The sequence below is a fragment of the Nansenia antarctica genome, assembly GCF_963989245.1.
Source record: "Nansenia antarctica genome assembly, chromosome: 14".
Classification (NCBI taxonomy): Eukaryota; Metazoa; Chordata; class Actinopteri; order Argentiniformes; family Microstomatidae; genus Nansenia; species Nansenia antarctica.
Window position 1 is genome coordinate 22,375,006 of NC_137684.1, and position 25,000 is coordinate 22,400,005.

A 25,000-nucleotide genomic window follows, 5' to 3' on the forward strand; every position below is an offset into this window, starting at 1 on the left:
GGGGTATATTTTTAGCAACGGTCCTGTCCCTCGGCAGGAAGTTCCTTCAGCAGTAAATATCTACCTCTTCCTCCTCCTCCTCCTCCTCCTCTTCTAAATTATATCCTGTCTACTGTCTAATGTAGTCCAGAACATGTTTACGGCTAGCCCACACCACCATGAGTCACAAAGAGAATTCCTCTGAGGGGTGAAGTGATTCACTGTATTGTCTGTGTCTGTACCAGATCCCTAGTTGATTCCCCCTCTCAGTCTCTCATTGTCTCTTGCAGTGTTGTACTCTAGATGGTGTTTAAAGGGACACTTCACCAAAAGTGGCTGGAAGACGATGTCATTCTGGAGAGTCTCATACTGTTGCACTTACATACTTAGAGGCTGTCACTCACTAGCCACCCAGGAGACATTCTCAAAGAGTCGACCCCCCCACCCCCCCCCCCTCAGGCTAAAGAGATGAAACAATTTAAAGTTAAACAGTAAAGAAAATAGAATCAAATAGAATAAATGTACACAAAACAAGAAACACACGCGTACACACACACACACACACACACACACACACACACACACACACACACACACAGAGAGGATATATACCCTGGCACACACAGCTGCACCTGCAGCGGTCGTCCAGCACTTCCGTCGTCCCTTCACTCATCCCCACAGTGACTAACCTCTTTCATCCTCTCCTCCCCATCCCCCCTCTTTATTTCTTCTATCATTGGCCTCTGCTGTGTTCTTGCCAGCACATTTCTCTGAAGCTATTAAAAGGGGTGAGAGAAGGTTAAGCCTTTGCTAAACGGTGAAAGTGCCGACGTGCGCAATAACTGTTTTATTTAGGGTTGAGAGACTTCCTTCTAACTTAAACAGCTGCTGCACAACAGTTCGACATCAAGGGATTGATATTCTTGGAATTCTAACACTGAGGATGTTCTGTACCTCCCTCTCTGAACAGCCTACATAAACATATTGACACAGGAAGTACATAGCGCACTCGAGAAGAACACTCCAACCGGGCTTTAACTGTTAGCCAACCTAATTCCAATGGAACCAAAAAAACAGTTCTGATTCCAACGAAAACCAAAACAAGTTCATATTCCATTGGAACCCGTTAAGACACTTTCTGATTCCAGTGGAATTATTTCTCAACAGTTTGTGATTCCAACCTGGTAGACTCAGAGTAACAGGGCAACTGTCGAGGGATGGTCTGGTCTGCTCCCATGTTGAACACATCAGTGAGGCTGAGGCCTCTGGGCAGTATGACTGCAGCTCCTGGCTGATGGGGTATGTGTGTGTGTGTGTGTGTGTGTGTGGGGGGGGGGGGGGGGGGGGGGGGCGGGGGGGGGGGGGGGGGGGGCGGGGGGGAGCCCCCTATAAAGCAGGGCTATTAAAGTACTGCTCCTCCCCTGAGGTTCAGTGTGGATAATCAGAACCAGATCATTGGTTGGAACCAGCCAACTCATCGGACCGAAAGCCGGGCATGTACATGTAGTAGTGCTGTTCACCATTACCAACCCGACGCTGTTCCAAATGAGGGAGCAACCTGGTTGTATCGGGTTTATGTGCCTCTAAAATATCACAATGTGTCATGTGCTTTTTACACACTTGAGATATTGCTTTGTGCCACATTGTGTGTGTGTATGTATGTATGTATGTATGTATGTGTGTGTGTGTGTGTGTGTGTGTTTAAGGGGGGCTTGCCCTGAACCTCCCCGTGCCCCTGGGTGTCCAGTTCTGGGAGAATGGCTTCCCCAGGCCCGGGCCCTCAGTCTCAGTATGTGCTGGATCCCTCCCAGACTAGAGAGCGGAGCGTTTGGACCGCCTTCCCCTGTCCATGGCTGTATGTATTAGTGGGAGTTGGAGCACGACCCGGGCCTGGCCCACCCTGCAGTGCGTCCGGTCGGGGCCAGGGGCCAGAGCCTCCTGTCCTGGACGCAGGAAGAAGACCCCCTCCAGGATGTTAGCTGTCCGCCGATCCCCTCCTGGGAGGGGAGGGGAAGGGGAAGCTGGCAGGTGTTAGATGGGATAGGAGCTGGGGACTGTAGGAGAGAGAGAGAGCGAGAGAGAGAGAGAGAGAGGATGGGGCGGGGTGGGGTGGGGGAGAGCGGGGAGGCTGGGTTTGTCTGACAGTGACATTGGGAAGGTCTGTTATAGAGATAAAAGGCCCCACAACTCCACCCCCCCCCCCCCTCTCTCTCCGTCCCTCCCCCTCCGCCTCCCTCATCCTGCCAACTCACCCTCTCAGAACTGATCTGCAGCTGTGGACGCCTCCTGTACCGCTGTGAGCCAGGGAAACACATAACCTGTGTGTGTGCGTGTGTGTGAGTGTGCATGCATGCGTGTGTGCGTGCGTGCGTGTGTTTGTGTGGCGTTTGTGCGCATCCATGTCCATTCAAGAGCATCGTCATTGTATGAGCACATTTGCGCGTCTGTGTGTTTACCCCATTGTGTCTATGTCCTCTATACAGGCATGTTCGTTCTGCCCGAGAGGCTAAACAGCTAGGGTTACAGAATTGATCATGAGTTGTTTAGACTAGAACAGAGAGACAGAGAGAGAGAGAGAGAGATAGGGGGGGGGGAGGAGTAGTCATTGTGTTAGCGAAGTCCTTTATACTGTACTAATGTTTGGAGAGAGAGAGAGAGAGAGAGAGAGAGAGAGAGAAAGAGAGAGAGAGAGAGGGTTGCATGTGTGTGTGACCTGTTATACCGACACCTTCTGTGATGAGAGAACACTTTGCTCGGTAGACCTAGAAAGAGAGTGGGGGCCGGGGGGGGGCTGGTAGGGTCTCTGTGTCACTTCCTCCCCATAGAGAGCTCCATGTGTATGTGGGCGATTCGACGAGTTGACCTCTCACCTTTAGCTCCCCCTCCCCTTCTCAGTCACCTGGAAAAGCAATGCAGCCCTATGACAGCACCCCCACCCACCGCCTCCCCCAAAGCCATTCTGCATCTGCCAGGACACTGATGCCTCTGTGAGATGGAGTCCAGATAAACCGCACTTGAATGCTTTTGAACTATAATCCTTTGGGTGGGGCATTGAAGTCCCATAATACTCCAGGGAATCCTCCTCATGTGTGTTGAAAGCTTCTCAAGTCTTAACACCGGGATGTGATCTAGCATGAACTCGATTGGGTTAACCCATGCTCTCTGGAATGACATCACTTCTCAGTAAACAGATATCCCAACAGCATTCCTCAAGACTGTGTTTTTCAACCCAGTTTTAGATTGGCGGTGTGTGGTACTCTTCCCCTGTCCCCTGTGTGGAGTTAGCATTAGCTCTGCAGGGGCTGGTAGACTCGGTCCTCTGTGAGTAGGGCGGGTTAGAGCCGGCCTCTCCCAGTTCCCCTGGATGAATGGTGTTTAGGAATCGCGGAGCGAACAGGAAAGGCAGAGCAGGCCGAGGAAGAATGGAGGGATATCCCCTTACAGGGTTCCCTCCTTTTTCCCTTCAGGATAGAGTGGGTGAGAATTTAGGAAGGGGGAGGGGGGGGATATGTAAATCACACCACCTGTCTGCCTGCCCTCACACACACACACACACACACGCATACACACACACACACACACACACACGCATACACACACACACACACACACACACACACACACACACACACACACACACACACACACACACGCACACACACACACACACACACACACACACACACACACACACACAAACACACAGACAGACACAAACTCAAGCATGCACACACACACACACACACACACACACACACACACACACACACACACAAAACAGAGAAACACAAAACAGAGGTATATACAAACACCTCATCCCTGTGTGTCTGTCTGGTGTTGAGGTGTGTGTGTGTGTGTGTGTGTGTGTGTGTGTGTTTGTGAGGGCAGACAGACAGGTGGTGTGATTTACAGATTTACATAGTGTCCCACCCCCTTCCTAAATTCTCAGCCACTCTATCCCGGATGTGTGTGTGTGGTGAGACCCTTTACCAGATTAGCTGTGTCCCAGATTACAACAGGATCAATCCTGTCAGATATTACAGTACAGGACTGTGAGAACCAGGGGTCAGATGCAGTCTGACCCCTGGTGGGGGCGGGTGGTGGATGCGGGGCAGCCTTGGCTTTAGGGCTTAAGACCCCGTTTTAATTACACTTGACTTGGCCAGAGAGGAAAAGTACAGTGACCAACTCAGCCAAGCTGTTAATCACTGTAGTGTAAAAGCTAAATCACTGAATGCAATTAAATCTGTGAAAGAAAACCAGTAGAGTAAGGCCATGTGTTGATGAAGAGGTGTAGAAGCAATGTAATAGATATAGGCCTAGTGTTTTACATTCCCCGTCAAGACCCTTGGTGTGAATAACAAGCAAACAGAGCGTTCTGGCCTGAGCTCCCTTTTTATAGTCTACAATGTCGCCCCCTAGTGGATGTGTCATACAACTCAGACTCTCTCTCTCTCTCTCTCTCTCTCTCTCTGCTCTCTCTCTCTCTCTCTCTCTCTCTCTCTCTCTCTCTCTCTCTCTCTCTCTCTCTCTCTCTCTCTCTCCAGGTGCCACCAGGGACATCGGCTCAGCTTTGACGAGGATGTGCATGCGACACCGCAGCATCGAAACTAAACTACGCCACTTCACCAAGTAAGTGGTTCAACTCAACACCCCCCTGGGTCGTCTCCGTACCTCCCTGTGCGTGGTGCTTCTGTTGAGGTTATTCTTCTCCTAACCCTCCCTCCCTCCCTCTCCCTTCCTCTTCTCTGCAGCGCTCTTATGGAAGGCCTAGTCACTCCCCTACAGGACAGGATAGAGGAGTGGAAGAAGACTACTAACCAACTGGACAAAGACCATGCCAAAGGTGAGGGACAGAACACACACATCTGTTGACCAATGTTCAGTACTACGGCATACAGTACTCGAGTTGTAAAAGAAAATCAGGGGGGGGATGGTGGATTTGATCATACGGGGACGATTTTAGCATCCCCACAGCGTCAGTGACTTCAGTGTCAGTGACTTGGTAAACATGTCATTGCATGTGTGCGTGCCCCCTCCCTCGCCCCCCACAGTATTTTACTAAAAATGTATAATATAACAAATGTTGAAATAGCACGTTCAATGATAAAATGACATAACGGATGGAAAGGGGGATAGCAGTTTTAGAAGGGAGATGATTTTGACCGTTTTTATTTCAGGGGGGGGGATGCCATCCCCCCCTCATCCCCCCTCAACTCGAGTGCTGAGTACTACGGCATATATCTCTGAAACCTCGGGTCGTTGTGACGCGGGTAGTGTCGTAGACGGACCGCGGTTGTAACTCCTCCCTCTCTGCTCCTCAGAATACAAGAGGTCTCGTCAGGAGATCAAGAGGAAGTCCTCCGACACCGTGAAACTCCAGAAGAAGGCCAGGAAAGGTAAGATAACCAGAACGTTTTTTTAGGCACATCCAAGTCGTTACAGGAGCGGGACGGAAAAAAAAGGATCATGTAAAAGAAAGGAGGAAGCGTCTGCTCAGGAGGTGACCCATCCAAACAGCATTTGGACCTACATGGTTATATTATTGATATATCTTTTTTTTAATACTTATTTTATCCTTTTTTTCAGCAACATTTCAGGCATAACACACGACTACACAATCAGAGAAACATCATACATAAACAAACAAAGAACACAAACTTATGGGGCAGATAATATCATGAGGTCATGTTCAGGAACCGTGATCATTGATGACGGTTAGACGGGTACAGTTTATATTATTGATATTTGAACCATTTAGCAGACACTTTTATCCAAAGCGACTTATAATTAGAGGTTACAGGGAGAGTCTCCCTGGAGTAACTTAAGTGAGTGCCTTACTCAAGGGCACGCTAGTGGTGGTGTTCCCTGGTGGGATTTGAATTCATGACCATTCGCCATTCACCAGTCCAACTCACTATCCACTAGGCCACCAGTACCCTCTATGTATGGTCTTGTTCACCTGACTTGTTTTAGTAAGGTCAGACCCAGCACCACTGACCTGTCACCTGGCTGGAGGAGCTTTAATGGCTGGCTGTTGAAGACTAGATCTATCGCTAATGGCTCCATTAGATCTACGTGGCTTATACATGTGGTGGATCAGCATTGCTTATAGATCCAGTAGATCTACATTGATGATAGATAAAGGCCTGGTACATTATCAACATGTCACTCAAAGCTTATCCTCAAGGCAGCATTGCACTGTGCCTTCTCCCTCCAGACAGTTAGCAACCGATTTTCACCTTTTCACATGCATTCTGGTTGAAGTATTCCGAGTATTTCGGGTGTATTTTGGGTCTGTATCAACACGTGGTTTGACAGGCCGCTTATGTCGTCCCTTTGGTGCTGAGGGATGGAAATACAAGAGAAGAAACAAGCTATAATTGCCTGTCGCTTAACACCGGATAGAGTTGGAGGATGTGAGAGATGGTGCCGTCTAGTGACCAGAATGATAAATTGCACTGTCACGGGTTTCCATGATTGGTGATTTCATTTACTGCCAAGCATTCAAAAGGTGTTTCATTGCGTGGACTGACTGTATCGATATCTTAGCTTCCTCCTCTGAATTCAAACAGCACCTCTATTTGTATGCTTACCTTATGAATGTAATGCAGTTTAAATGTGATAACTCTAACATTGGGATCTTTGTTTATGCTTCCCCCTTCCCCCTGTCTCCTCTCGCCCCTTCTTCTATCCTTCCTCTCTGGCCTATTTCCTCGCTTTAGAGCTTCTAGGTATGTGTGCTGTACTCTCTCTCTCTCTCTCCCTCCTTCTCTCTCTCTCTCACTCTCATGTTGCAGTGTCCTGCTTAAATAGCTCAGATGGGTGTCCCGTCCTGCATCACTTTACCTGTGTCCCATCATCTAACCCAGTGTTGTGTTTTGTGTGAAAGACTGTTCATCACGATTAACTCTTCATCCTATTTGTCTGATCTGCCTGTTGATCTTCTTGTGACGTCATGTCTCACCAGGCTGTCTCTTTGCATGGCACCTGACTACAGTATGTGTTGTGTCTGCTGCACCCTAATTCACACTACATGGCCGAACCGAACCGAGCCAAGCCAAGCTGAGCTGTACTGGGCTGGTCTGGTTAGTGCTGGAAAGGGCAGTGTGAAAGTAAAATCTATGTGCCAGGCAGCACTGTATGGTTCAGGTCGGCCCTAAGGTGTAGCCCCGTACTGCACTTAACCGTGTTCGTTTGAGTACATTTGTTGAGCATCTCCATATGGACATCTTGTTTGTTTGTGGTTATTGTTCGTGGTTATGGATGTTTAGCAACATCCTGGCAGATCCTAGTGGTCTGTCCTCATCCTCGTTTACACATTGTGTCATTGAGGGTTGTTTATCTGTGTTTGGCCCAATGGACCCAAACTTACCGCAATGTTCAACCTCCGTTCTCTCTTCTCTCCTCCTCCCTCCCTTTTCTGGCTTTTATTTCTCTCTTCTCCACACGTCACTTCATCCTCATCCTTTTACTTCTCTTTCTCCTTTCACTAAATGCCCCTGCCTCCAAATTCTGTTGCGTCTTGCCCTCCTCTTGCCTCTGCTCCTTCTTCCCCTTCTCTTCTGTCTTCTTGCCTACCTACCCCCCCCTCTTGCTCCCTCCTCCCACCTTGGCCCCCTGTCCCTCCCCCAGGCAGGGGTAACTTGCGCCCCCAGCTGGACAGTGCCATGCAGGACGTCAGTGACATGTACCTGCTGATGGAGGAGACGGAGAGGCAGGCGGTGCGCCGAGCCCTACTGGAGGAGAGGGGGCGCTACTGCGCCTTTATCAACCTGCTGCAGCCTGTGGTGGTGAGAGAGGAAGACTGGGATACACAGGAAGTCTTAACATGGGCTCCTTTCCATTCTGAAAGACATTTTGAATTCAGTGCATTCCCCTCCTTTCACTCGAGGAGGCAATCTCCGTTTTGCCTGGATGTAAGATGGAGGGGCACATCAGGGCGATTCCATTCCGTTGTAACCATAGGAAGGGGGAATTTTGTCCCCTCCAAATATCCCCTTCACCAAGTCAACAAAAAACATCCCTTCGGCACGAAGGGTATTCTACAATTCAAGGGGAGGTGTAGACATTTGGAATGGAAAGGACCCATGGATAGGGGGAAGAACACAAGGGGACACACTTGACCAGCAAACCAATGTTACATTTCCAGATCTGTTAAAAGGTTAGGGTTAATGTCAGGGTCAGTTTTAGGGTTTGAACTAGTCAGGCTGTCAGGCTGGGATGCTGGTCAGGAAGGTCCCTTTAAGGCCAATGCACACGGCGTGCGATTTTGTCGCACGACAACATTCTATTCTCAATTCACTCATTCATTCAATTGAGATTGTTGTCGTGCGACAATATCGCATCGCACGCCGTGTGCATTGTCTCATTCAAAACAATGGAATCGAATTTCTCGGTGCGACAAAATCGCACGCCGTGTGCATTGGCTTTTAGACTCACCCAGGTGGATGGTAGTTAACGGGGCAATATGGGATTCAAACAACAACAACAATAGTCACCCTGCCATTTTTTTTGTAAACTGCTGAGGGATGGGGCTGGAGAAATTATCATGTTTCGAAGATATATAGTGTTGAATATTACACTGCTTATATTTTGGGTTTTGTTGAGGTAAGACAGTTGAACTAAGCTTGTGAGGCATTTATAAGTTCAATAATGAATATTCTTCCATAATTAACGGCTACATATGAGACACGGTCTGGTCATTTGGTCCGCAAGTCTGCATCCGATTTAATGTTCAGACTTTTCTTTCGAAAAATGTAAATACATTTCAGTGTTTTTGAAAATCAATGACACACTCGCTAGTCAACTAACATAGCCTGTTTTGTGAGCCTGCTAACAATATAAGAGGGTTATAGTTAACTAGGTAGCAGTCGGCGGGAGTATTTTGGCCTGACTAGCGGGTTTGTGTTGTGATTTTCAATAACGTTGAAATGGATTTCTGTGTTTCAAAATAAAAGTCTGAATATTTTGATTGGTTGCCGACTTGCGGCCCAAATGACCAGACCGTGTCACCTATTATATATTAAAAGCCCGAAACATACCCGTCTTATCTGCTGCTTCTGTGCCTGTCTCGTTAATAAAAGCATAATCTTGTACTCAGGAAAAAAACCGCCCAAAACATAATATTGGGATGTACCAATCCCAGTTGTTTAGTTTGTTTATATTAGATATGTTGGCCTGCCTTGGCCTTGGCTTGTGTTATTATTCATGCTGCTTCCTCTCGACTGTGGTGTTGTGTATGGCCTGTTGAATAATTCTGTATTATTATTATTGTTACTCTGCAGAATGAAGAGATCGCCATGCTGGGAGAGGTCACACACCTGCAGGCCATTGTTGATGACCTCACTGTGCTCACGGAAGACCCTCACAAACTGCCGCCGGCCAGTGAGCAGGTATCAGCCTCATATATTATTTAAACAACAATAACAGAAACAACCTCCATAACACTCTTTCAGTCTGCAATTACACAAGCTACGTGCAAACAACCCACAAATACACACAGCCTCAACAGGGAGCCCTATAGCTCCTGTGCAGACTTGCATGTTGCATTTTGGGTAACTGGATGCTGTCCTCTGTTCTCCCTCCCTCAGGTGATCAGGGACCTGAAGGGCTCCGACTACAGCTGGTCGTACCAGACTCCCCCCTCCTCTCCCAGCAGTGCTGGGTCCAGGAAGAGCAGCATGTGCAGGTACAACAACACTATCAGAGATAGAGCAGTGTGTCCTTCACAGATGTTCCCCCAGATGCGCAAAAGGGCTGGTGGACCAACGAGTCAAACTTGGCCATCATTAAGCCTAAACCCCAATTCATAATAAAGACCTACAAGATACAAACAAATTATATATTTTTTTTTCATGGTTTATTTAACAAAAACTCACAAATTTCATGTGTGCGAAAATATGTGAACCTCTTCAGTCAATAGCTTGCGGTACTCACAATGGAGTGGGGTTTGAGGTGTTACAAAAAACAACAAAAAAGCTGAGACTTTTGGGCAAAGGCGAAGCATACAAAACAACGTAAACGCGGACTAAAAACACTTTAGGACATGACACTTAAAGACAGGACCAGGACAGGGAGACAGGGACAGGGAAACAGGGACAGGGAAACAGAAGCAGCAGTCACAACGCGGAGGCCAGCGGTGCTCTGAACCCGGAAACTACGCAACTACGGGAGACGCAATCACACACACACGCACGCACACACACACACACACACACACACACACACACACACACACACACACGCACAGAGTATTCTCGTGCTTTCCATTTGTAAATGATTTGCCTCACAGTGGACTGATCAAATCTTGTTGAGATGATTTTATAGCTTTTCCCAGACTGATGTGCTCTCAATACTCTCTTCCTGACATCCTCTGAGATCTCCTTTCCTCTCAGCATGGTGTGTTTTCCATTCACCTGTATGGGTGTAACACAAAACTGACCAGGTTTCGCACGAGTCCTGCCTAAACTCTTTCCTAAAGATCTCTCCTTCGATTAGTTCATTTGTTACCAAATTATTGACTCACCTGATTCTACTTACCTACCGTACTTTATTTAACCAATGCAACTTGGGGTTCACTTATTTTTGCACCTGCACTAATTTAATGCACTAATAATCTGCACTAATAATCTTTCAAATTCTTCTACTACACGCATGATTTCCTCCTGATTCCTAAACCTATGTCAGATAAAAAAAGACTGGTTCTGATTAAATAAAGATTTCATGGTAAAAAGAAATTGCACAAGGGGTTCACACGCTTTCAAGCAGCACTGTAGCCTGGGGGTGAGGTTAGAGCGGGAGAGAAGAAGATGAGAGGGAAGTGAGAAAGTAGGAAAGAGGGTTAGAGAGAGGAAGGCAGAGGCAGAGAGGGTGATATAACAGGGATGAAAGGGGGGGGAGAGGACAAAACAATGTTTCAAACATTGCAGGGATGTTGCAAGTGTATTCTGACTGCTTTCTGTGTATTCACTGCTGCATCTCTTTTCCCTCCCTCCCTCCCTCCCTCCAGCATTCTCCAGATGCCCTCTGGAGGTGCCCACCGTCTTAGCAGCGTCTCCTCCCACGACTCTGGGTTCATCTCCCAGGATGCCAATGCCCACTCCAAGCCCCCCTCCCCCATGCCCTCAGACATCACCAGCCAGGTAAAGCCCATCTTCTCTGCTCTGGGTCAGATCCACTTGTTGGTTACTGATACTGCAACTCAGCCTGCGTTTGATACTGATGACAACTTACTAGTCTAGCCTCTGTCCGGTGGGGTTTACTTGGTAACAATAGCACACATTAAGGCCACAAAACTGATGCAATATCCCACGGCGAATAGAGCAATCTAATGTGCGAGTTTCTCAACGGTGCTTGTAAGGTCCCTTTGGAAGAACTCTCATCCATCTCTATTGCTCACTCCCCTCCTCATCCCTCTCCGTTTCCCACTCCTCTCTGTATCGCTCTCACTTTCCTGCAGAAGTCAACAAGCTCCGCCTCCTCAGAGGCATCAGAGACCTGCCAATCTGTTAGTGAATGCAACTCTCCCACAGCGGTTAGTACCACACACACACACAGACACACACACACACACACACACACACACAACCTTAGTTTTCTCTAAGTGGGCCTCAGGGAGTGTCCTATTGGTTGATGAACACCGTGACTCAGACCTGTCTGTCCATTCCGCAGTATGGCTCATGCTCATCCTTCGGTACCTTCCGCCCTGCTCTCTCTCACACTGGCTCCATCAGGCCTCTCTCTGTCATACTTCCTGCGTCCCCCACATTTAACCACTCCCCTGGATCCAACACCCCCTCACCCACATCAAAGGTTCCTGCTAGCTGGAAGGTTTGTTTTCATTTGCACTTTTTCTTTTTTGGGTTGTCTCTTTTTTTTATTTTTGTTGTTTTTTATTTTTGTTGTTTTGTTTTAATTTATTCTTTGCTTCTTAACCCTCCTGCGTTGACTCACAATGTGTTTATTAACCTCATCATCTCCATCTATTCTGCTGTGCATCAAACTCAGTTCAAATCTGTTATGGACAAGATTTGCCAAACTGAGCTGGCTTTTTTTTTTACTCATAGTAATGACATTGTCAAAGCATTTAACCTGTTCATGAGCCTGGATAAACTGCTGGATGGTAGACAAGTCCACTCCCTAGATTGTTTGCATTGTTTGGTACATCTTTGACATTGTCTCCATAACTACGCCTACCGCTACAGGATTGGGCCAAATCCCAAAGTTCCTATGAGCCGTCATTGGCCACCACTCTCCAGCGGCGGAGGGAGTCTCTCGATAGGATGAGGGAACAGGAAGTCCCACCCAGTCCTCAGGGGTATGCTGCTGTGCATCCGGACGACCCCCACAGGGCCAGGATTGCAGCTAAGGTAATGAGCTGTGAATAGAAAATAAATTCAGTTACAGTACTTTACCCCCCCTTTATCAAATTGCAAAATGTGGGTGTTAAAGTAGGCCACTACCACATAGTAATGAGCGTGTGTGTGTGTGTGTGTGTGTGTGTGTGTGTGTGTGTGTGTGTGTGTCTGTGTCTGTGTCTGTGTCTGTGTCTCTGTCTCTGTCTCTGTCTCTGTCTCTGTCTCTGTCTCTGTCTCTGTCTCTGTCTCTGTCTCTGTCTCTGTCTCTGTCTCTGTCTCTGTCTCTGTCTCTGTCTCTGTCTCTCTGTCTCTCTGTCTCTGTCTCTGTCTCTGTGTCTGTGTCTGTGTCTGTGTCTGTGTCTGTCTGTGGCTCTGTGTGTCTGTCTCTGTCTCTGTCTCTGTCTCTGTGTCTGTCTCTGTCTCTGTGTCTGTGTCTGTCTGTGGCTCTGTGTGTGTGTCAGCATGGAGAGCCTCTCTCCCCAGCAGCCAGTACCCTGGCCATGGTCCTGACCCGTGGGCTCAGTATGGAGCAGCAGCAGAAGAGCAGCAGAGACTCTCTGCAGTACTCCAGCGGTTACAGCACACAGACCAACACACCCTCCTGCTCCGAGGACACCATCCCCTCGCAGGGTAAGACACAGTCTGAGAGACAGCAGGTTGAATCAAAGAATGTCAATGGACCTATCGCTAAGCCACGCCCCCTTTGAAAACTCGGACAAACAAAAAACGCTTCACTGACAATGACTGACTGACCGACCGTGACTGAATGACATCCAATGACTTACAATCTGGCTGGAGTTGGCAAATTTCTGATTTCTGATTTACCACAGCAATAAGTAATAGACATGTTTCTTAAAGATGACAAGAATATTTCGTCTAGAAGCTTTTCACCATCAGATATTAGCGAGTTGTTTGTCCAAGTTTTCTGCCTGTAGTGACTTTTGCTGTGATATGATTGGACATTTTTCTATTTTGGGGCGTGGCTTAGCGATAGGTCCATTCAAACCAAAGCACCCATATTCATCCCTCAAACACACACACTCACATTATTCCCTCATGAGCTAACATTGACACCAGTCACTTTCACTCACTTTGTTTGGACACACCCCTCTATGGTATGGCACACAATCTCTACAGCCAGTTGGACACTCTCCTCTCTCCTAATCTCCAGGGTCTGACTACGAGTGCTACTCTCTGAACGGGGACGCTGACAACGACGGTCAGGCAGACTTTGACAAGTCGTCCACCATCCCGCGCCACAGCAACATCGCCCAGAACTACCGGCGCATGATCCAGACCAAGAGGCCGGCCAGCACTGCGGGTCTGCCCGCCGGAGCGAGCCCTCCGAGGGGCACGCATGGCCACGGCGGGGGGGGTAGTGGAGCTATCACCTCCGGGACAGCCACCATCCGCCGGACTCCTTCCTCCAAGAGCGGGGTGAGACGCACCCCATCCAACGCCGGCCCTATCCCCATCCGCCCTCCCATTGTACCTGTAAAGACACCCACAGTGCCAGACTCTCCAGGCTACCCCAGCCCCACCCAAGGTTACCCTAGCCCCACCCAAGGTTACCCCAGCCCCACCCAAGGTTACCCCAGCCCCACCCAAGGTTACCCCAGCCCCACCCAAGGTTACCCCATTCCCACCCAAGGTTACCCCAGCCCCAGCCAAAGCTACTCCTGCCCCACGCAAGGTTACCCCAGCCCCAAACAAGGTTACCCCAGCCCCAAACAAGGTTACCCCAACCCCAAACAGCGCACGGGTAGTGAGGACTTCCTCTATGGGGACGACCCCTCTGCCAGTGCCCTGGAGTACATGAGGGCATCTCCCAAACGCCTGAGCCTGCCTGACACAGCCTGGGGGTCTGGCGGAGGTCTGGACAGGAGTGTGTTTGCCCAGCAGCCCCCCGGCCTGGGCCACGGTGCAGAGGAGGACCCTCAGCTGGCTGCCAACCGGCACAGCCTGGTGCAGCAGATAGGAGAGCTGGCGGCCAGTGCCCACGCACTGGGAGAGGGCCAGTTCCCCTTCCCCTCTCTGCCCGGGGACCCAGCCGGGATCAGCTGTTTGCCGCAGCAGCAGCAGCAGCACCCTGCCCCCGGTGCCGAAGAGGGCGTGGACATGCTGGTGTCCATACGGAGGGGAGTGAGGCTCCGCAAGGCGGCTGCGTCCAACGACAGATCGGCCCCCAGGCTGCGGTAGTCACTGCTGGGAGAAGGATCTCAACAGCGGTGCCCCTTACCAACAAGCTCTCAAACTCTGGAGTGAAATAAACACAGGTGTCGGACTGGGTTCCAACCCATGGTCCGTCACACACACACACACACACACACACACACACACACACACACACATCTTGACAACAGTGTGAAGACTGTATGAAAATGAAAGGGAAAGTGAGTGTTTAATGTGTAAAGAAGTAAATGAATGACCATGGACAATGTCATGTGTTGCGTACAAACACTTATTTTCGTTGTTGTATTCTTCGTTCCGTCTGTGTGTGTGTGAGCTTTGTGGCTGTGATGATCATCTGTTCCCTCTGTCTCCTGCTTCAGCCCAGACTTTCCCCCCTTATACTCAGTGATCAGGAGGCCACTAATGTAGGGGTTGAATGCTCTGTGTCTAATTAGTCTCTGTTTATCTACACAGCCTCCTGTTGAAAGTGATGGGGTCAAGTGCTCTGTGAGCCTGTCTGTATGTTGTGTATTATTGTGTATTATTATAATAATTTGTATCATATGCTGAACACCACAACTGTGTAAGTCGCCTCTGAGAAATGTAAAAGTCATGTAAAATAGGAGCAATATGGCAGTGTTTTTATTGCTGTAATGTACTATCAATATATTCTGCAATTAAACGGACTTTTTATTGTACGTCTAATTTATTTGTGGTTGTCTTTATGACTGAAATATGCTACCAGAGGGTGGTGCTGTAGACCTTCCAAGTAGGCTCTAAGTTGGTGGGGGGCCGTACAACAGTCCTTACGGGTTTTCTTACACCACTCCACGAAACTAGAGGACGTGACTGATACCGAATAACTTCAACAGTCCTTTGACGAGTCAGCAAGAGTTGAGGATCATTCTTGAGGCCGGTAAGGCCGTGTATGTAAATAAGGGTTGAAGCAAGTCAAGCTGAGACTTTTGGTACGATCGCAGTATGCTGCAGTTGCCTACTGTACAGGGTCACATGCAAGTACTGGAGGCCACAGGAGCCCTCTGATTCTGAGGACCAGAGCCTCTTCATTATGTTGTATGTATCCTAGTAAATGCAAACACATGTATATTCCATTTAATTGAGATCAAAGTTCCAAGCATGCACCTAAAAATCCAGGGCATTAGGAAAGTGTTCAGACCCCTTCACTTTGTCCCCATTTTGTTGTGTTATAGACTCAATTTAAAATGGATTAAAGTAAAGTATTTGTGTTTGTGAAAACACATGAACAAGCGAAAACATGTTTTTGGAAATGTCAGTACATTTATTAAAATTGAAATACAAGAAATACCCCATGTACGGAAGTATTCAGACCCTTTGCTATGCTATTAAAATGCAAAAATGTCATCAACAAATGACTCAATAAGTTGAATTGAGTCCATCTTAATGCAATAATTCATGTAATTTTGGAATGAATATCTTTGTTTTTATTGGGTCTCTGATTTGCATAGTGCAAAAGTGAAGGGGTCTGAATACTTTCCGAAATCATACATTTTCATATGGCTTTCAAAATTCTTCCTAAAATAATTGGATAACTTTACTTTGGAACTTTACGGTCAGTCACATCCTTTACCATCTTCCTAGAGTTATGAACATATCAGTATTTAGACATATTCTGCCAATTACCTGCTGCAGAATGGACAATCCCTGTGGCAATAAAAGCCTAATGGTTTGGGCTTGGTAAAAAAATAAATATTTCCTTAACTCATTGACTGCCAAAGACGCCAATTGGCGTCTTATAGAATAGTAACGTTGACTGCCAAAGACGCCAATTGGCGTCTTATAGAATTTTTTTTTTTTTTTTCGCGGGGATCGCGTTATTGACATGTTCTACACCTAGCGAGTGAATTTCAGACTTGGGTGTAATGTATTTCGGTCCCAGATGGGGGCAGTAGTTCGATAAAAGCCTGGAGAAGGAAGTGGCTTGCTGTGGGTTGTAGTAATGGCGAAACGGATCAGGGTATGTGCCAAACGCGGCGCGGAGCATTGCGGCCATCGCGCGACTCTTCAAACAGTTCAGAGTCGGATGATACAGAAAAAGTGCAGAAAAAGAAAAAAAAAGTTCTGCAGAAAAAGCTCGTTTTCTCTGTTTATTGGTCAAAATCAGGTGTTTTTGCTGAAACCACCCTATGTTCTACGGCCGATTTCTAAACACTCAAAGAGGCTAGAAACAAACTTTCTTTTTCTGATGAAAGAAGAGAGTCTAAAGTTTTGGTAGATATGTTCAATGTTTATGTAGTCCGAAAAGTCAATATTTGGTGGGTCTTCAAAGTTAAGCGAAAATGCCCCAAAAGTCTGGCAGTGTGGAGCTCTCCGCTCTGAACATGGCTGGCAGTCAAAGTTAAGTTGCAAGGTTCAGTCACTTTTCAAACTATTTTGTAATCTGAAAAGAACAGAATTAGTATTTTATTCCCACGTCTTACCTTTTATTTTGCTGAGAGAGACATTAAGCTAACCTGATTTTCTTTCCTTTCTATTTTAATGGCTGAATCTCCCAAGCCTTTTGATAGTGGGGGGAATTCATTTAGCACACTAATAGGTAGGCATGATTCTTAACAGCAGGAACAAGTTCTACTCTAAATCAATGATCCTTTGTGAGTGTAATCATTTAGCTTAGTCTGAGGCGCTTCTAATCAGAAAACCGACACCAGAGCGATCCTTAGAGCTTACATAAATTGGTCCCTGAGGCGGTAGACCTATTGTGGCTTAGTTAGTACCACACAACCGGTTTTAGGTATGTTGTAGTTACATTGTATATAATAATATATTGTTTATTTTTCAATGAAGTGGGGAAAAAATGTGGTAAGAAGACTGTTTTGTTGTTTGAATCCTAGATCCTTTTTAGACCTTATTTTCAAGTCTTGACTAATGTCTTTTCAGCAGGAGGAAGTTTAACCCTTAAGGACCCACGGTAACACTGGTGTCACACATCCTTTAAATGTTCTGGAAAGTTCCGTATACAGCTTTATCCTTGATTTTAACTCATGAAGTCCCAAAGTGACACCTACTGAACATCCTGAAGGGTCATGTGTGACAGGTCATATGATTTTGTCTTCCCTTAATAACATTTCCAAGATGGCTGTGCCAGGTTGTCACAGATCTGACAGAATTAGTTACATTTTAAAAGCTTGCTCGTTGCTAAAGGTAAGATTCACCCACTTAAGAATTCTGATGCTTGCATCACATGTCCTTTATTATATTTAACCTGTTGTGAACACATTTCTTGAACAAACTGATATAAAACAAATCAGATAAAAAGTGTTGTAACACATACGTCACTCTGGGCATTTAGGGAAAAAAGGACATTTCGACCACTGGGCTGTGGGAACATAGGGCCTAATTTAGAAAAATAAATAAATATTAGAAATGTGGGACCATTGGGCTGTGGGAACATAGGGATGACCTCCCTAGATGCATGTATCACAAGGTACAAGTACCACATGAGGTCACGGAGGTGGTACCTCTACCTTTTCTGGCAAACCATAAATGCTAGGCCTTGTTAACGCATGGCTGATCTACCACTGTGACTGCAAACTACTTGGTGTCCGAAAGCCACTGAAACAAAGGAGCTTCCAGGCAGAGATGGCAACTAGCCTTATTCTCCTCCATTCACAAAGGGTCCTATTCAAAACGTTTAATCTGGATCAGAATGATCCTGATTCTTTTTTTGCTATCTGGGATCAGATCTAGCTGGCTGATTCTGAGTCGTACTGGGAAAATAAAGCCAGCTCCATCTGACCCTGGATGGTAAAAAAGAATCAGGATCATTGTGATCCAGATTAAAAGTTTTGAACAACTGGGCCCCGGTGATGGAGACAAGGAGGTTGGCATCAGCTGTTGATTGTTATGATGATGCTGGTTCACCCAGGGATTCTCACCTCAACATTGTCAATGTACCCAGTGGCGGACTCAGGCTGTTTGAAGGGCAGGGGGGGCGAAAAGGGAAAAAGGGCACCTACTGCACAACATGGGACCCCATCAGTGCACATGGTCAAGTTTAGACCATTGGAAGGGCAGCCAATAGGGCACATCCTCTAATTTTGCCATTCAAAAGGGCACTTTAGTTTTTCAACGGTGGGGGCACATGGTCAAGTTTAGACCATTGGAGGGGCACTAATAGGGCACATCCTCTAATTTTCGCCACTCAAAATGGCATTTTTGCCACTCAAAAGGGCACGAGAGACGTTTTTCAACTGTGGGGGAACCAGGAGGGGCGGTCGCCCAGTGATATGTACCCTATGTGGGGGAGGGGGGGATTGTTCAGCGGAGTGTGGGTGGGGGGGGGATTGTTTATCAGAGTGACAGCTCTGTGAAAGAAGCTGTTCTGGAGCCTGCTGGGTACAGGACCTAAGGATCCTGTACTTCCTAAGTCTCTTAGATGGTAGGGGATCAAACAGACCGTGGCTGGAGTGCGAGATATCCTTGATGGGTGGCTGGGTGTCTGGGTGTCCGGGAGGAGGAATCCAACTAGGTGTCCTGGTGTTGTAAACCAACTAGCCTAATCCCTGAAGTTTACATTTTCAGCAGAATTGTTAGATTCATGTAATCAATACAATTAACTACGGAAACCAACAGTTGATCAAACATTTCAAACAAATTAAAAATCACCCAAAAATACAATAAAACCAAGTGACACATAAATAACCAGGAAGCCATTATGGCGCCATGTCAACCACGGAATAAAATATACATGCTACTAAATTGTGATACTGTATATGACCCCTGTAGTTATCGACAAAAGTAAACAGTAAACCTGTATGTTTCACAATGAATCAGTGTCTCCTCACAGAGGTAGACCTACAGTAGACAGAGCTTACAGCGCAAGTCGAAATAGTAGTTAATACTATCCATTTATTCAGCTCCTATACAGCTAATTAGCCCTATAGGCTTTTGCTGAGAATTCCAAATGCAGAAAATACGGAAATATTATGACTATGATTACCTTATGCATAGATATAGTGGTATTCTTCATGCCCTTTCCTCCATTATCACAGTGCTTTCACCCAAATGAGGGTTTGGGACGGGGCTTTTATAAATGTGCACTTCTGAATAACAATAGAGCAGACCTGTGCCTAGTCATGCATTTTAATTGTTCTGCCATTCATTCATCTGTCCGTTTATTATTTGATTATTTCATTAAATTTACTGCACTCATTTCAAGGTGTTAACACCGTGAATACTGTGCCATTAACTCACCACCTGGCACCCCTCTCTTTCTCTTGGAGCGCGGACGCAGGTTTTCTTTTCTGTTTTCCTTTCTGTTATGTGTTTTGTGACGCTCACCAAAAAGGCCTTGAGCATTGCTGACTTTTATTTCTGTTTTGACTACTTTTGTTATTTGTTGTTATGTGTGTTGATGTTTTTCTTCTCTGTTATATGTTTCTGTGATGATTTCTATGTTTTGTGTGGACCCCAGGAAGAGTAGCTGAATGAGGATCCTAATACATCAAATCAAATCAAACAGGTACCCACCACTTGTGCTGAAAACACCCCAACTCAAACAACCTTGAGTGCAGTCCTTTAAGGGAAGCTAAAGCTATAGCTGCTCTCGCTTGTGAACAGAATGGATTTGGTCAATTATTCATTAAGAAAACATGAGGCTAGCTAACGATGGCTGGGTGTGTGTGTATGTTTCCTGGTGCCTTGGGGCTCTGTTATCTCGTGGAAGAGAGGGATGATGAAAGATTTCTCTAAGATTTTGTATTCATCACTGCTTGTTGTTTTTGTCATACAGTGTGTTAAACCTGTTGGCTTTCCTTCCCTGCAGGCAGGGTCTCTGCCACCCTCATGCAAACTAGCCCGCCCCCTCCCTTGGACGTGACTGTACATTCAGCTTCTATACTATTCTATCATTCCTCTTATCTATTTTGTGACACTGAATATTTTGGCAACATAAATAATGCAAAATCATATCCATATGCATTATCCAATAGATTTAACTGCCTGAGTTGTCATGATTTGAGGAAGTGAACAGCCATGGAAGTGCTCTGAGGATTTGTGTATTCAGTAGTACCTTCTAGATAACAGTATCTAGTGTTCTGGTGGCTGGCCACACTGGTGGGGGGCCACTGTGAAGCAGCAACAGTATTCATTTTTCACACTCTGCTGAGCGTGTAATACTAGTAGCACAGGAATACTGCACAGGGAGTTCTGTCCTAATATCATGGTGTTTTTTTCTTTTGAATTTCCAAAGAGAAGTTATGAAGGTTTCAGTGGGAAACCGTTTAACCTCTAAGTCCTAATTTGTCACACCGGTCCCATTCATAATCGGAATCTTTGAGTTTGAACACATCTCCGTCCTCAGCGCACTGAGTCCTCAGTCCTGCTGAATCCCACGGGGCTTTGGGTTCAGGCCAGGGTGGTTGGAGATCAATCAATAACTGAGAGACCTCAATGGTTCACGGTTGTCAGAAGTGTTGCACGTCGCAGACGCCGCAAACGGAGGCGTTGTACGTCGCAAACGGAGTGGGTCTAATTGCTTTTGACTGTCATATCGTGAGCTTAGAATGATAAGGTTCTATCTCCGTTCAGGGCAGTTCAGAGATATTGAGCGTCAAAGTTTTTACATTCCATTATTATGTTTTGTGAGATGGAACCTTTGTATTTTATGAATTACTAACTCAAAAATGTCAACATTTAAAAAAATAACACCACACAGGCATTAATAAACACCTAATGGATCAGATTATGTAAAAAAAATCAATTTTGACCAAAAATGGAGATAGAACCTTATAATTCTAACGTCACGGTATGGAGTGGCGCTCCTCCGAGGGGCGTTTGGCGCTGTCCAGCGCGCTAAAGGCTGAACGTGGTGAGCGAACAGTCTGAACCTGCCTGCAGCGGTGAACGGAACGGCGACAGACAGAACCACAGATCTGACCAGGATGGGAACGCAGGAGGTGAAAGTTCAACGGCGTCAGGTCACAGTGAATGGATGAGATATCGGACAAAATGTGTGAGAGGTTTTTTGGAGCTTTCCAGAGGAGTTATATATTTTGCTTTTGAATGATTTGCTGCCACAACTCCTCCTGAACCACCCGGGTGGTAAGGCTTGCAACCCGTCACCACCAACCATGATTTGGGGCATTTTATGCATCTCCTATCTTCTGACGTTTGTTTTTGGATCCTACAAAACGGATAATAAACAACTGCCTTTCTTTCACGGCCATGTGTTTGAGAACTCACCCGTGGCGTCCAAAGTCAACGGACTGAGCATTCCGGTGAAGCGCATCGACGCGCAAAAATGGTGTCCGGGAGGGTCGGGGATGCGTCTGAAAGTGTCTGGGAACGGCAGCGAGGATTTCCGCGTCTTTGCCCACCACCAACGGGGAAATATATTGCTCAAGACTTCCAGGGTTTTGGACAGAGAAGAGCGCTCTGGATACCTGCTGAGTATAGGTTTATTATGTTGCCAAGCGTGCGTTTCAGCAGCGGACCACGTCGTTTTCGCGGTGGCTTCAGTCAAAGTGGCCGTTTTGGACACCAACGACAACGAACCCACTTTTCCCAACGCAGACCTTCAGATAAGTTTAAATTTAAATGACACCACCCCTCTCCGGTCGGTCGTGTATCGGGTGGAGGCGTTCGACGCGGACAGTGGAAAGAACGCGGAGCTGACGTACCTCTCCATCCCCAAAAACGCCAGTTTCTATGTGGTTCCAAAATCTGGGGAAGTTCTACTGGTGGACTCTATACTGGGGCTGCCACCGTCACCAATTAAGTTTTATGTTTTTGCCAAAGATCACGGTTGGCCCCCTCGAAAGAGTAAAGGTGTGGAGGTTACAGTGAGTCCACGACAGTGGTCCTCGCTGCGCCCTGGTCAGTCAGACGCGTGGGACAGGCCAGGGCGGGTGGCCAGGGCACTGCTGGACTCGGGGGGCAGTGTGGTGGTCTTCCTCAACGTCTCCGAGGCTGCGAGCATCGGGTCGATGGTAATGAGCCTGAGTCCTGCGAGGTTCCAGGCAGCCACCTTTGAGCTGGTTCACCCGGATTCAGAGATGACCCCCGTCACCGTGGGGCGGGAGAGCGGGGACATCGTGATAGCCAGACAGCTGGACAGAGAGACTGACCCTTTCGTGGAAATCACTGTTAAAATACAGGATAAACGAGGTGTGTACCCGGTTCAATGCGTACATTTGCAATTGCGCAATAGCCGCAGTGGCAGTGCAATGCAAAAAAAAAATATATATATAATGGAAAATTGCTATTACGCATGCATGATATGGCACTTTAATAGCCCCGTTATGTACATTGTGACCATCTGGATAGCTGGATAGAAAGTCTCCCATGCAGTCACCGTTCATCAGTAATGTCCAAAAAAGCTAAACTTAGGCTATACCCAAATGTTTCACAATACAGCAGAACATGCAACAGGTGTGCGCATAATGCCCATCACATACAGTACCTGACTTGGAATTGTAAACATTGCGTAATATTGCGTAATAATAATAAAGTGTGATGAATGATTTAGGCTTACATTTATATTACTGTGCTAATATATCCAATTAAGCATATGGTTTTAACTATTGTGTATTGTGGGTAAAATACACATTCAATATTGTTAATGTAGTAATTGATTTTTAAATTGATTTTCAGACTCCAGTTAATTGAGATTTATAGACGTATAGTCTGCTGTGTGAAGTTGTTTTCTGCATTACTAAGTCTCTCTCTCTCTCTCGCTCTCTCTCTCTCTCATCTGCTGGCATTAGCCCTTTAATCCTGCTCTCATTCACTCTAGTCCCAGGGATTTAGAGTGGCACTGACACGGTCAGACAGCCTCTGGAATTCTTGGAGGGAGAGAGAAACTGTGAAAGCCTACAGCATGTAGAGTTGTTTGGCCCCACGAGTTCCTAGAGGAATCATTTGGGCACGGCAGCCAAATGTTTGCTTTGGTCTTTGTGCCGGTCTTGAATATGTGACAGCATGCAGGTTTTTTTAATAGCCTGCATGCACATCATTTTTTGTCTGACTGTATGGGCTGCATATACCTGTGAATAGGCATCCATCTTTCTTGGAACATAGAAATAGACATGGATGTTTTCTGCAGAGCCTTGCCCAATCTCTCCCATTGAGGCTCACGTCACGTCCATCATTTCTTACCTGCCATCTTGTCTTATCTAGATCAAAGTTCTGTCATGTCCTTTATGTCTGTGGCTTGACAAACACAATCTTGACTGCTGCATCTTTGAGGGCTGGTCTTTTTTCTTCAGACACACATGCCCCCCCTCTCTGTCTCTCTCTCTCTCCCTCTCTTTCTCTCTGTCTCTGTCTCTCTCTGTCTCTCTCTCTCTCTGTCTCTGTCTCTCTCTCTTTCTCTCTGTCTCTGTCTCTCTCTCTCTCTCTCTTTCTCTTTCTCTCTGTCTCTGTCTCTCTCTGTCTCTCTATCTCTCTGCCCCTCTGTCTCTTTGTGTGTCTCTCTCCCTCTCTCTCTCTCTCTCTCTCTTTCTGTGTCTCTCTCTCTCTCTCTCTATCTCTCTCTGTGTATTTGTGTGTGCGTCCATGCATGTTAGTGTTTGTCTGTTGGTCTGTCGGTCTGTCAGTCTGTCTCTGTAACTCCAGCCCTATGAGACCCAGGGTGAGCTGTCCTTGGTGCTGATTCGCACCTCTACAAGAGCACAGTATCTTTGTATCGTGTTGCGGTATTAGCAAAGGGAGACAGGAAGAGCCTGTTAATCAGGTCATGATACCAGAGAGACTGGTAAGTTACTGTGTTGGAGAGAGGCCGGTGGGAACGTTCCTTTGTAAAGATGAACAGCTTTAGTTTTTTATCAGAACAGAATTTGCCCTGTCTCTTCCAAGACTTACTTCTTACATCTGGGCCAAAATCTGTTTATATTGGAAAGGCACTGAACAAGTATTGCACAAACAGGACAAGACTTTGTGAGGTGGAGGGGAGGTTTAAGTGGTTCCCCCATACCTTTCAGCACCAGTGGGCAGGGTGATTTCAGCTGTCTTAGCCTTTGGTAATCACCTCCACTCAGCCGGTGTTGTCTGAGAGCCTCGGTTCTCTAGTCAGCTCCTTGGCTCATGCTATCTTTAATCCAATTTTTGCCGCTGGTTTCCCCCCCCAACTAATATACAGTATTTGCATATTCCGCCTGTGATGTGGAATGAATTGTGAAGAGAGACCTGATCTCGTTTTATATGTAATTTGTGACTTTGGGGCATGTGTGTTTCATTTAGAAAACAATTTCACAAAAATGCTTCACTGTGTGTGTGTGTGTGTGTGTGTGTGTGTGTGTGTGTGTGTGTGTATGCTTGTGTGTGCATTCAGAAGCATACAAGCCTGTCTGTGTTCTGTTCCTACTCTGTGATGTGGCTGTGCTGAGTTGTCTGTCTGATTCACTCTAGCATAACTGTACTCATCCAATGCCCAGGAGGAGGGAGAGGTGAGAAGCGTACAGTCTAGGGGAGGGAGAGGTAGTGCCTGGAGGATGTGTAGGCTTACAGAGTGT

General features: G+C 46.7%; 2 protein-coding genes across 2 annotated transcripts in view; both read left to right on the plus strand.

The window, feature by feature from the left end:
• Window positions 1–14,537, plus strand: part of mtss1la (MTSS I-BAR domain containing 2a) — a gene marked incomplete at its 3' end in the record, with an annotated part of 20,609 nt that extends 6,072 nt beyond the window's left edge. The window contains exons 4-16 of the mRNA XM_080544721.1: window positions 4,527–4,611; window positions 4,734–4,825; window positions 5,304–5,378; window positions 7,615–7,772; window positions 9,267–9,374; window positions 9,573–9,670; window positions 10,991–11,123; window positions 11,441–11,515; window positions 11,653–11,811; window positions 12,186–12,350; window positions 12,800–12,968; window positions 13,510–13,884; window positions 14,092–14,537. Of these exons, the coding sequence (XP_080400847.1) occupies window positions 4,527–4,611; window positions 4,734–4,825; window positions 5,304–5,378; window positions 7,615–7,772; window positions 9,267–9,374; window positions 9,573–9,670; window positions 10,991–11,123; window positions 11,441–11,515; window positions 11,653–11,811; window positions 12,186–12,350; window positions 12,800–12,968; window positions 13,510–13,884; window positions 14,092–14,537 (2,138 nt within the window). The remainder of the gene's footprint in view (window positions 1–4,526; window positions 4,612–4,733; window positions 4,826–5,303; window positions 5,379–7,614; window positions 7,773–9,266; window positions 9,375–9,572; window positions 9,671–10,990; window positions 11,124–11,440; window positions 11,516–11,652; window positions 11,812–12,185; window positions 12,351–12,799; window positions 12,969–13,509; window positions 13,885–14,091) is intronic.
• A 7,082-nt stretch (window positions 14,538–21,619) lies between these two features.
• The window catches only part of LOC308169991 (neural-cadherin-like), a gene marked incomplete at both ends in the record, with an annotated part of 79,933 nt that continues 76,552 nt past the window's right edge, over window positions 21,620–25,000 (plus strand). The window contains one exon of the mRNA XM_080544722.1: window positions 21,620–22,655. Within this exon, the coding sequence (XP_080400848.1) occupies window positions 21,620–22,655 (1,036 nt within the window). The remainder of the gene's footprint in view (window positions 22,656–25,000) is intronic.